General features: G+C 36.2%; 1 protein-coding gene across 1 annotated transcript; it reads right to left on the bottom strand.

Moving 5' to 3' along the window:
- Nucleotides 1-1806: 1806 nt before the first annotated feature.
- On the bottom strand, nt 1807-5758 carry LOC143435906 (olfactory receptor 1073-like). The gene is given in 3 exon segments (XM_076919612.1): nt 1807-4663; nt 4665-5208; nt 5616-5758. Coding segments are annotated over 2 exon segments (930 nt in total). The 5' UTR covers nt 5193-5208; nt 5616-5758; the 3' UTR covers nt 1807-4261.
- Nucleotides 5759-13266: the final 7508 nt, after the last annotated feature.

The following is a 13266-nucleotide window of genomic DNA, read 5'->3' as shown; positions in this document are numbered from 1 at the left end:
TGATTTTAAATCAGAATGTTACTTTTCAGGTGTGTTGAGGTATCCAGGGCTTGTTGTGGCGGGATAACTGGGTTCTGATGATGCCAACTAACCTTTGTTTTTGTTGCTTATGCACTTGCCTCTTGCCATATGGTTATCTCTGGTGTTAGTTGGTCTTGTTTTCTCTGACTGTAGCTGTCTTTCCTGTGAGCCTGTGAGTTGGTGATCCTAGGTGTGTCAACACTCCTGGGATACCAGCTTTCTCAGCATGGGTTTTTGGGTATGGAAAGCTATGGCATAGGGCTAGCTTCTATATGCAGAAAGAAAATGGAAGAATCCTGTCTCTGTCTTCTCTGTGGTTCCTGTGTCCTTGTTTATTGCCTTGCTTGTTTTTTTTTTTTTTTTTTTGACTATTTGTGCTTACTGCCTTGCTTGTTCCTTGACTGTTTGCATCTGTTGTATTGCTAGTTCCTCAACCTAGAACTGACCTTAATTCTTGCATGTGATTAAAATGGTATAAAAGCAAAAAGGAGGAGAGGGGATGGGCTAGAGGGTTTCTAGGGAGGGGAAATGTGAAAGGGGATGACATCTGAAATGCAAATAAATAAAATATTCAATAAAAATGACTGTGAGTTTCCACCTTACACTCATCAGAATGGCTAGGATCAAAATGTAAAGAGACAGTTCACACTTCAAGGCTGTGGAGCAAGAGGAACACTCCTTTGTTGCTAGCGAGAATGCAAACATGAACAACCACTCTGGAAATCCATCTGATGGTTTCTCAAAAATCAATCAATTAATTAATCAATTAATCAAGACCTAGCCATACCACTTCTGGGCATATACCTAAAAGATTCTGTACTATACAACAAGGACACTTACTCCCCTATGTTCACAGTAGCATTATTTATAATAGACAGAAACTGGAAACTACCCAAATGTTCCTCAGCAGAAGAATGGATAAAGAAAATGTGTTCATTTACAGAATGGAATACTTCTCAGCTATTAAAACAAGGGCATTTTGAATTTTCAGGCAAATAGATGGAACTAGAAAATATCTTCCTGAGTGAGGTAACCCAGACCCAAAAGGACATGCCTGGTATGTACTAATTTATAAGTAAATGTTAAACACAAAGTATAGGATACTGTGGGAGGATGTGAGCAGGAGTGGGGGCAGTGAGTAGGATATAAACTGAATAAGTAAACAAAGAAACAAAGGAACTGTTGCCTGCCTGTGGATCCTGTTCCTTTAACTGGGCTGTCTTTTCTGATGTACCTAGTTCTGCAGTGACTTGAGGTGCCAGGGTAGATTGCTACCTTGGGAGTGGGGAGAACCTTCCTCTTTTCAGAGGTAAACTGGAGGAAGGAATGTAGGAAGAGCCGTGCAAGGGCAGGACTTGGAGGGGAGACTGAAATTTGGATTTAAAGTGAATAAATAAATCAGTGAAAAAATTCCTCATGATTCCCCTTCAGAAGAAGAGAATGATATTTCCAAAAATCAGAATAAAGAATTATTGAAAAAATAAAAATAATCTATTCAAAGGAGTGATGATGATCCAGTTAACAGTTCAACATTTGATGACTGACCTCATGCATATAATCCCAAATTTTCTAAGCCCTTTAATTAAAAACAAGCAAACAAACAAACAAACTCAAATAAATATGAGGCTCAAAGAAGAAAAAATTTTCAAAATGTATGCACATAGTGTTTTGCATAATTTGTTTTGCAGATTGCACAATCTTAGTTAAAGACCCAGATGAGTGAATAAGACTGGTTATTTTATCCCAAGCCCTTGAACAAGCCAATCAAATCTGAAAATAGCTATGTCATTATTTGTGATGGTGTGTGTGTGTTTCCACAGTCAGTATCCTAAATCATCTAACTCTCAGCTAAATCTTCATTAAGTAGAAGTCCAGGCAAGATGTCAAGAAATTCTCAAGTCAAACACTATTGACTACAAATGTAGAAATCAGCCCAGGCTGGAATATCTCATCATCATATTGTCTCATTGAAAACACTGGCACTTTATTTAAAACACTTGTTTTTAGCAATTATTGTCCTGTAGCAAAAGCTAACTCTTATAATGACTAATGGACATGATGACAATGGTGTAATGTGCTGCTTTGGAGTTGTCTCTGAAATAAAAAAAAAAACATTCAGCATTTATTTTGTAAGAATATTCAATAATTTGTATTTGGACATTGCTATATGATGATTATTTCCATAATATAGAATTTTCATATTTTTTAGGAAAGCTAGTGAAGCAAAATTGCATAGTTGAACAGCAATTCAGGACTCTTACAGATTATATTTTTGTCATGAAGACAGAAGTGACTTATGAGCATAAAGACACATAATAAATAACATTGATTTTTTTTCATTCTACTGACAACTGCAAAATTCAGAATAAAAAAGGAAGTTTTACTTAGAATTTATGAACAATTAGGTTTCTGAGGAAAATGGAAGTTGGGATAATAATAATAATAATAATAATAATAATAATAATAATAATGTTATGAGCTGAGAGATAGCTCAGATGTTAAGATTATATGTTACATACTCCAGGTGACTTGAGTTTTGTTTCCAGTACTGAATTCAGGAGATCCACAACTGCTTGTAACTCCAGCTCCAGATCTGAAACCATCTTCTGGATTTTGTGGCCCATGCATGTAAATAAGCCCATAAGTAGACACATATACATACTTTTTAAATGTATCAATGAGTATTCAAAGATTACTTACTTTTATATTTCAATTATGTTTATTGTACAAGAAAAATGTTTCCTAGTAGTAAAATGTATGATGTTTGTGTTTATATTATTGGGTATAAGATCTACTACCATTCTGAGACCAAAGCAATCAATTTATTAAAAATGCGTCTTTCTCATTGATGTGCATTTGATAATATGTTTCTCCCAATGACTATGGTGGGTGTTGTGAATGCAGAACTGAAAAAAAAAAGTCCCCATGAAGTCCAGGAGATTTCTTGCTGAGATAAAAAACTCAGAAGTCTGTTAAAAGATGCAGAGTTGGGGAAAGATGTTGGAAGGCAGGAAGGGTCTGCACAACATCTGTCATCTACTACTATGCAAATATCCTTCGCTGTTGGATGTGAGTCTACCCCCAGTGGAAAGAGCATAAAGGAGAAGCACAGCATAAAATGGTTTCAGTAATATCATAAGAAAAGCAACTTGATATCTCATCATGTTGATGTGAATTATTCATAAGTGAAAGGAGACCTGGAGTTGGTAAAAGTTGATCATGAGGAAAGATGGAGACATGTTAAAGGACATGTACAACATGAAAAAAAAAGAGATTGAGGGAAGTTACATGGGCTATTAAAGGTAACAGTGGGTGGGTGAGGTAAGAAAGGGAAATCTACTAAAACATACTTTGCTTGAAATTCCATAATATATAATACCTTGTACGATAATTTAAAATTAAAAACAGGTTTAAAATAAATCCATGTCCTATGACAAAATATATATTTTTAAAAATATGTGTTATGTGTAACTAAAACCAAATGTGAAAAAAAATCTCAAAGTTTTTAAGAGAAAACTGAGATATTAGGAGAAGCCAAATGCTTGCACACTTCATAAAGATTTTGAAACCAAAGAAATGGAAACTACAACAAATACATAGACGTAAAACCTTGCTCTGTTATCTCATCCCAAAATATTTGATTTTTGTCTATTAAGTCTTTGACAGCTTCATGTGTGTTTTGGTCATATGAACCCCCTCTTTCAAGTCTTCACAGTTCTACCTCTCCATTCCCTGTTCAACCAAATTTGTGTCCTTTTATTCTTAAATCCTTTGAGACTAATTTGTGCTGCTCAAATGGTCTTGTGTATGTGGACTTTCACTGGAGACTGATCAACTTACCAATGTCTACACTCTTACAAAAAAACTGCCTTTCTTTTTCCCAATAACTAAAAATAAGTTCACCGCTTGGGGGTAAAATTGTGTGCCACTTCCCCTCTAAAAGTTCTGGTTTTGTCTAGCTTGGATTTAAACAGATTTTTTGGGTATGCTGTTGCCACTTCTGTAAGTTCATATATGCAGATGTCTTGCTGAGTCTAGGAGACAATGTTCCTTTGTAGTCATCCACAGTCCTAGGCTCTTATACTCTTTCATCCATTCTTCCAAAACAATCTCTCAGCTTTGGGAATGGGGTTGGTATACACATTCAAGAGACAGAGAATTAGAAATTTCAGAATGTTTAGCCCTTAACATTTTTTTTTTTTTGCTTTAAAACTTAAGACCCAGGACAGTAATCACTCTTCTAGTTTTTTTTCACAAAGTTCTTCTTCAGAGCCCTCTTGATATCATTGTTCCTCAGACTATAGATGAAGGGGTTCAGCATTGGAGTGACCACAGTGTACATCAATGAAGCTGTTGCAGTAGCATGTGAGTTTTGGGTCACAGAAGAGCTGAGATACACTCCCAAGAGGGTACAATAAAATAAGGAGACAACAGAAAGGTGAGACACACAGGTGGAAAATGCTTTGTACTTCCCCTTTGCTGAGGAGATTGCCTGTATAGAGGACACTATCTTGGAATAAGAGTAAAGGATGCCAATAAGACAACCACCACCCAGCAGTGCAGCTAAAACATTCATTATCATATTACTTAAAAAAGTGTCAGAACAGGCAAGGTGAACCAACATGCTAAGTTCACAGAAAAAAATGTGGAATTTCCACATCAGCACAGAAAGAAAGCTGTAGCACAAGAAAGCTTTGTAATGAAGAATTCAGGGAACTTGTGATCCAAGACACCAGAGTTAGTGACATACAGAGCTGAGGTGTCATAATGCTTGTGTAGTGCAGCGGGTGACAGATGGCTACAAACCGGTCATAAGCCATTACCGCTAGGAGAAAGTTATCCAGCCCTACGAATAATGTAAAAAAATAAATTTGCGTGATGCAGCCTTCATAAGTTATGGCCTTGTAGTGCACATGAACATTTACCAGCATCTTTGGGACAGTAGTAGAGATTAGGCACATGTCCACAAAGGACAGGTTGCAAAGAAAGAAGTACATGGCTGTATGCAGGTGGAAGTCTGAGATTGTGGCCAGGATGATGATCAGATTTCCCAAAACAGTCACAAGGTACATGGAAAGGAAGAGCCAATATATGAGGGGCTGCAGTTCTGTGTTCGCTGAAAGTCCCAGGAGGAGAAACTGTAAATTGTGAGTATCATTTTGTTGTTTCATGTGCTAAAAGTGACTCCTAGAAAAGAACAAATAACTGCTTCTTGACATGCACAATAATACCAAATGTAACAAACACAGTGAAATAAATTCATGTAAACAATAAAGTTCCTAAGTATTAAACATAAGAAAGAAAAGGACCACAATGACTGAAGAATTCGGAGGTGATTACAGAATGATCCTTTTCATTGCTAAAAGCACAGAGCTAATATATTCAAAGTAATGTTTGTAATATTCTATTGTACTTATTTGTCTATAGACACAACAATATGTTATTTGTGAGGTGTATGTATATGTATGTATGTATATATGTATGTATGTATGTATGTATGTATGCATGCATGCATGCATGCATGCATGCCATGGTGCTGTGTCTGTAGCATAGGTCACAATGATTAAACTGCAAGAGTCTGCAATATATCTTACCTTATCTCACTGCACACATTACAAATACAGGTTTTCACACTCTAGTAGAGCTGCTTTTAACAGAAGCAAAAGAGGTAGCACAACCTTGAAGAATTGATCCCCTGCACAACTGGAAATAGTTTAACCTGTCCATCTGAGGATTGTCTCCTATGAGGACAATGTATAATGCTGTTATTGTTTTCTGTGTGCTCATTACATGCAATTCCAGCCTCTATGCAACTGAGTTCCCTGTGGAACATTGGTCTTAGCATAAAAGAACATTTCCTGTTCATGTTATACTCCCATGAGACTTATTGAGAAACTAGTGAATCCAGGCCTTATTACAGCTCCTTCTCAAATCTGTCTTTCTGAAAGCTAACTCCCTTAGCACATTTTCTCAACCTTCATTTTGTCTTCAAATTGTCTTTCAAGTTGAACTTCTTGAATTTGGTAGGTTTTCTGGAATTCTCAAGACTTGAAGTGTGGATGACACACATCCTCATAGACTGTCTTCATCAAGGGAAAGAAACATCATTATTAAACTATGAGAAGCTGCTACAGTGTTCAGGACTCTCACTCTCTGCACAATATCTGGTGTTGGTTCTCTGTACTTTTTTTTATATCTACTGCAGGAGGAAGGGTTTAGGATGATGGCTGAGCAAGGCACTGATCTACAAGTACAGCAAACCATCCTTAGAAGTCATTTGATTTCAGAACTCCTTTGGCAGAACAATATTGTAGAAATGGAAATGCCCTGGGTTGTATGGGTGTTGCGACCCCTTTGGCTGACAACTTGATTATATGTAACGCATTATTAGTATTGGAAGTGTCATTTGGTCACAAGAAATGCCCAGTTTGGGCTCTGTCTCTCCTGTTTCATTTAGATTGACTTCCTGATTAAACATATTTTAATAAGTTTCTACTGTATCAGGTTTTCATATATGAGCCTCAAATGGCCCTTAGTTTTAAATGTTCTTCCCTATATTACCTCCCTTGCTGCCTCTTTTCAACCTCTCTGATATAAGAGTTCTAGTCCTACCCCTCATCCACTCATAGCTAACTATTCTATTCTCTTTTTATAGGGAAATCCCCCCCCAATAATACTTACTCTACACTTAAATTCTGTGATTTTACAGACTGAGACTGACTACCGTAGACTTAGTAGCTAATATCCATATGTAAGTAAATATAAACCATAAGTATTTTTCTGGGCCTGGATTACCTCACTCATTATTCCCAGCTGCTCATTATTTCCAGCTCCATCCATTTACCTGAAGATTTTATTTTTTAAGACTGTTGAGTAATATTCCATTGTGTAAATTGCCACATTTCCTTCATCCATAAATCTACTGATAGGTGACATCTAGATTGTTTTACAAACTCTGACTATTATACATACAGCAGTGATGAGCAGGGTGGAGCAAATGTCTCTGAAGGATGCTGAAGGACCCTTTGGGCATATGCCTGAGAGTAGGATAGCTGGATCTTGAGGTAAATCCATTCCCATCTTCCTGAGAATCACCACACTGATTTCTACAGTGACAGAACAAGTTTTCAGTCCCATCATTAATAGATGAATTCCCCTTAATATGTATGCTTGCCAACCTGAACTCTTACTTATTTGGTTGATCTCAGCCATTCTGACATATGTAAGATGAAATTTCAAAGTACTTTTGATTTGCGTTTTCCTTCTAAGGAAACATTTCTTTAAGTGCTTCTCAGTCATTTCGGTTTCCTCTTCAGAAAATTCTTTGTTTAGTTCTGTACCCTCATGAGGTCCAGTCTTGTTTTTTTGTTTGTTTGGTTGTTGTTGTTGCTGTTTTTGAGTTTTTTATATATTTGGGCTATTAGCCCTCTATTTGTTGTGGAGTTGATAAAAAAAATCTTTTTCCATTCTGTAGCTTGACATTTTGTACAAATAATTGTTTCCTTTGTCATACGAACGCATTTCTATTTCATGAGCTGTCATATTAAATGTTGTTACTGCCTGTTGCTATTGGTGTTCTGTTCAGAACATAGTGTTTTCCTGTGCCAATAAGTTCAAGATTATTCCTCACTTTCCATTGTGTAAATTGCCACAGTTCCTTCATCCATAAATCCACTGATAGGTGACATCTAGATTGTTTACAATCTCTATTATAAATACAGCCTTGTATCAGGTTAAATATATCTGGTTTGACATTGAGATTTTTTATCCAATTAGAGTTTAGTTTTGTGCAGGGTGGTAAGTATGGCTCTATTTGCATGCTTACACAGTTTGGCTAGCACCATTTTTGAAGATGCTATCTTTTTTTTCCAGTGTGTATTTCTTGCCTTTTTAAATAAAAAAAAATAGGTGCTCATAGATACGTACATTTATGTCTGTGTTTTCAATTCAATTCTATTGATCAACATCCATGTTTTTGTCACAACAAACTACTGGCATGTGTGCGTGCCTGTGTGTTTACTGTCACTCTGTAGTATAACTTAAAATTGTAGATAGTGGTACTCCAGGAGATCTTTTATAATTCAATATTGTTCTCCCTATCCTGCTTTGTTTTGTTTTCATTTTTTTGTTTTACTATGAAGCTGATACTTTTTCTTTCCACTTCTGTGAAGAATTGTTGGGATTTTAATGCAGTTGCATAAAATTTGGAGGTTGCTGCCGGTGGGATGGACATTTTTATTATATCAATTCTACTGATCCATGAGTATAAAAAATCTTTCCGACTGTTGGTATCTTCTTTAAATTCTTTCTTCAATATCTTACTTTTTTCATACAAGTCTTGGAGTTATTCCAATATATTTTATATTTTAGAGGATATTGTTGAAACTATTGCTCCTTGATGCTCATTCCATTCATCATTTTTATACAAGGACGGCTACTGGCATTAGTGTGTTAATTTCATTCCCTGATACATTTGGTGAGCACTTCTCAGCTGTGGTACTTCATGGTAGAAGTAATAGTGTCACTTATATATGCTGTAGAAGCATCTGCAAATGAGGATATTTTGACTTCTTTCATTGCTGTTAGTATGTCTTTGATCTCTTTTAGTTGTCTTATTGATCTACCTAAGCCTTTTTACTGGTTAGTTTTATGTCATCTTGACACAAGCTACAGTCATCAGAAAGAAAAAAAAACCTGCTTCTATGAGCTCCACCTGTATAGCATTTTCTCAATTAGTGATCAGTGAAGGAGGTCTTAGCCCATTGTGGATGGTGCTGGTGGTCCTAGGTTCTACAAAAAAGCAGGCCAAAGAAGTCATGTGAAGTAAACCAGTTAAGTAGCATCACTCCTTGGCCTCTGCATCAGCTGTTGCCTACAGGCTCCCTCCCAGCTTGAATTTTTGTCCTGATATCCTCCAATGATGGATTTTGATGTGGAAGTGTGAGCCAAATAAACCCTTTCCTTTCCAACTTATTTTTTGTTCATGGTGTTTGTTCACAGCAACAGAAACCCTAAGACAGACTTCTAGTATTGGCTTGAATAGATATGGAGAGATTGGACAACCTTGTCTTGTTCCTGATTTTAATAGAAATGATTTGCATTTCCATTTAGGTTGATATCAGTGGTGGACTTGTGATAAACTGCCTTTATTTTGTTCATCTATGTTCTTTGTATCCTTAATCTCTCCAGGTCTTAGACATGAGAGAGTGTCAAATATGAAGTCCTTTTCTGCATCTAATGAAATGATCTTGTGGTTTTTGTCTTTCACTCTGTTTACATGGTGAATTACACTTATTGTGTTACATACATTAACCCATCCCTGAATCTCTTCAATGAAACCTATTTGGTCATGGTTGGAGATATTTTGATATATTCATGGATTTGTATTTCAGTCATTTTATTCAAAATTCTGCATCTCTGTACATAGAGAAAACTGATCTGTAATTCTCTTTGTTGAGTCTTCAAGTAGTGTAGGTATCGGAGTGAGTAACTGTGTCCTTTTAAAAAGAATTAGACAATATTCTTTCTGGGGATTTTTGGTGGAATTATTTGAGAAGTATTGGCATTCTTTTAAATTCTACCCTAAAACCATATGGCCCTGGACTTTTTTGTTGTTGTTATTAGGATACTTTTAATTACTGCTTCTATTTCACTGGGGATTATAGGTCTGTTGAAATTGCTAGTATGATCTTGATTTAATTAATTAATTTTTATTTTTCTCCAGCATATTATTTTCATTATTTGGGAATTTTATACAATGTACTTCAATCATACGTACTTCCCATTCTTCCTTGTGCCCCATACACCTAAAAAGCCTTACCTAGTCCAATTGTGTTGTCCATATATTCACCAGAGCATGATCAAACACACAATGGAAAGCCCCTTAAAGAATACTAAGTCCTTTCTTGCCCCACCCCCTGGTAAAAGCCATCAACTGTGAAGAACATTTTTATCACAATTTTACAGAATTCTCTATAATACATGCTCTTTTGTCTGTACATATTCTTTTGGGGGCTGGACGGAGAAGCTGTCACAAAAGCCTTCAATACCTTCAGCTCTAAGCACTAATTCTTTACTAAAATATTTCCAAACACTATATTTTGTCTTTTCCTTCCCCAACTCATCTGGTATATTCTCCATATCCTATGTCCCTGAACTTGGTTTTCTCATTCTCTATATCTCTCAAACAACAAATAAACAAGAACAAAGACATAAAAAGCAAGAAACCAAACACAATATAAAACTAAGTCATAAAAATATAAAACTAAATCAAAAGCTTTGTGTCTAGCATGCTCTTGAACTCTCCTAAGTCTGGAGCCAAGATGGACGAGTACATGTGAGAGTCCTGCCCCTGGCTAATTGTGGATGAGTGTAATGGTGCCTTTACCATGGGTAAAATAGGTGGTGATACACTTCCAGATATCAAGTTTTTGAAATTCTCCAGTGGGAGTAAACCAGAGGTAGCTTTATAGTTTGGGAAGGAGTTTTACCATGGTTGACTGTCTGGAACTATCACCAGTGGTTTCTCAATAAGAACTATCCTATGAGCAAGAAAAGGACTGGTGGCCATGGTTGGCTCAGCTGTGATGGGTGGCATTCTCCTAATTTTAACTGAAGGAGGTGATACCTTGTTGACAAGATTTGTCTCTGTACAGTCACCAATATAGTATAACTTACTGAAGACCACTCCCAGTTGCCTTCAAGCCAGTTACCCATCCTCACCCTTTGAAGATTACTATCAGTAGCACTTCTTTCCTGTTGCTGGATGGATTGTAGTTCAGGAGTGTTTCAGAAAACAAAGGTATACTCTGTATATGGGAGAATGGTGGTCAAACAAGCCACAAAGAGACATTTAGCACACTTTTCTGTCTAAAAGTGGGGAGGGAGGAAGATGCTAGTTTACTGATTAACATGAGATAAAAAATGTCTAACATCCTTTCAAGAACATTTACATGCCTAGAAGATGAAGAAACTATGGGCAAATAGTAAAAAAGTGACCATTGTTTCCCTGAGTACTTTTCTGCCTGGTGTTTTGTGCAATTATTCAAACAATAAAAAGGTTCATGGACGTAATATTTCCTCTTAAAGTTGTAGAGTTCTGCATCTTATGTTAAGCCTACTTCAGATAATGCATGTGTATATTAACATCTCATCTTACTTGAAATGAATTATATATGAGAATTATGTAATCAGCAAAATCACTTCTCAGAGAAAGGCTTTAAGGATTGAAAAATATGCCCACATGTTTAACCTTTGCTTTGTGAGTAAAATTCTGCCTTGGTTGAGAAGATACTAGATAGCTAGGCAAAGTGGTGAGCATCTTTAGTTACAGCACTTAGGAGACAAAAGTAGGAGGATCACTGTGAGTTTGTGGGCAACCTGGGTTACATAGAGTTTCTAGAACAACCATGGCTACATACATTTTGAAAAAAAAGGAATAGAAAAAAGATGTATAGTCATGATACTTATACCTACAATCCCATCACTTGAGAGACTTAGGAAGAAGGATCCATGTTCAAAGCCAAACTTGACACCAGACTCAAAAAATCAGAGGGAAGAAAATATTTACTCTTTTCAATGTGTTTGAAGTCTCCTGGAGTTGGTTTTAAAGCCATGCTGTGGAGTATGGTAGGGCTCTAGACGTTAGATCAGATTTACTGAACAGAAATTGTTTCCTGCCTGTATTAGGAGTAACAGTTGTTTTTCAGAAGATATGTTGTGAAAATATGTTGTGAAAACATGCTGTACACACGGTAAGTGTATAATTACTAATTAAACTTTGACATATTTGTAGGGCTTTTAGTTATAGCAGGATACATATAAAATAGTATTTATTATTGTGGTGTTTCAATGGCATGGAAATACAATTACAGTGTTTAACAATCAGCATTCTATTAACTCAAAATGTTATCAACTAGGTATAGTTGTAATCTCAGCCCTTGGAAGGCATAGGCAGAATTATGAGTTTAGTGCCAGCCTAGGTTAAATAATACAATGTTAGCCAGTCTCAAAAAAACTGATGTTATCATCACTGATAGGACCTCTATACTCATTAAAATTCTACTTCCCTTTATCCCTACTTTCAACTCCTGATAATCAAAATTATAGTTTGAACATGTCTATTTGAAGTAGTTGCATGCATGGAATCATACAGACTCATTCTGTATCTGCCTTAGTAGTGACATGTTTATCAGTCCACTTATACATAAATTCTTTAATTTTGTGCCTGAATACTTCCTTGTGTGTATATAACAACTGAAATTAATTAATTCCAATACTGATGGTCATAAGATGTTTCCAGTTTTCAGTGCTGGTGAATTATGCTCTAGAGTACACATATCTATTTGAGTCACCCCTCCAAAAAATTAAAAATAAAAATAGGCAAAAGACCAATAAAAAATGCCTCAAAACAAAACCAGAAAGTCCACAAAATACCACTGAGTTCGTTCTGTGTCAGCCAGATACTCTTGGGAATGGGGCATGCCCTTGAGTGTCACCTTACTGGAGAAAATTGATTTCCCCTTTCCCAATTGGTATCGATTTCAAACAGCTCCTTGGTTACTGTGTCCACTTACCCTTCTCAGTGTTGGGACTCCATCTGGCTTGAACTTCTGCAAGCAAGTCTTGTGTGTGCTGGCAGAGTCTCTCTGAGTTCATATTTGCATCAGTCCTGTTGTGTCTGAAAGACACTGTTTCCTTAGAGTTGCCCAATTACCTTTAATTTTCTCATTTTGTCTTTGAGACAGTCTGTCCTCCCTGTGATGTTTTAGTGTTGAGGCTCTCAAAAGATTTTATATTTTTAATTTTTAGTATTTCAGTTAGTGTCTCTTCAATATTTCTATCTCCTTATTAAATTCCTTTTTACATATAGTGTGCCAATCTTATTTCAGTTAATGTTTCTCTTGAGCTTATATTTTTCAAAAGTATTTGAGCTATTTTGAACATTACATTCTTTATTTATTTTCATTGTGTATCATTACTGGAAAATTCATAATTCTTAGGGATTTGTCTTTTCATAGAAATTGTTTTTATATTGGGACTTCTAGATCTAGACTTAGGTCTTTGGTTAAATTTTTTATGTCAACTCCTCCCCCACACCCTACCCCTAATCTGAGTGTTTATGCTATTCATAGGCATTCTGTTGTTTTCATTGAGGTAACAGGACTCAAGCATCATGCTCATGCTACATTCACCAGTGACTAATGATGAAGCCAGAGACTCCTAGCCACTCAATACTCACTAAGA

This window comes from Arvicanthis niloticus, chromosome 22 (genome assembly GCF_011762505.2).
Source record: "Arvicanthis niloticus isolate mArvNil1 chromosome 22, mArvNil1.pat.X, whole genome shotgun sequence".
Taxonomy (NCBI): Eukaryota; Metazoa; Chordata; class Mammalia; order Rodentia; family Muridae; genus Arvicanthis; species Arvicanthis niloticus.
The sequence above is the reverse complement of the archived record's forward strand: the minus strand, read 5'-3'. Positions and strand labels throughout refer to the sequence as shown.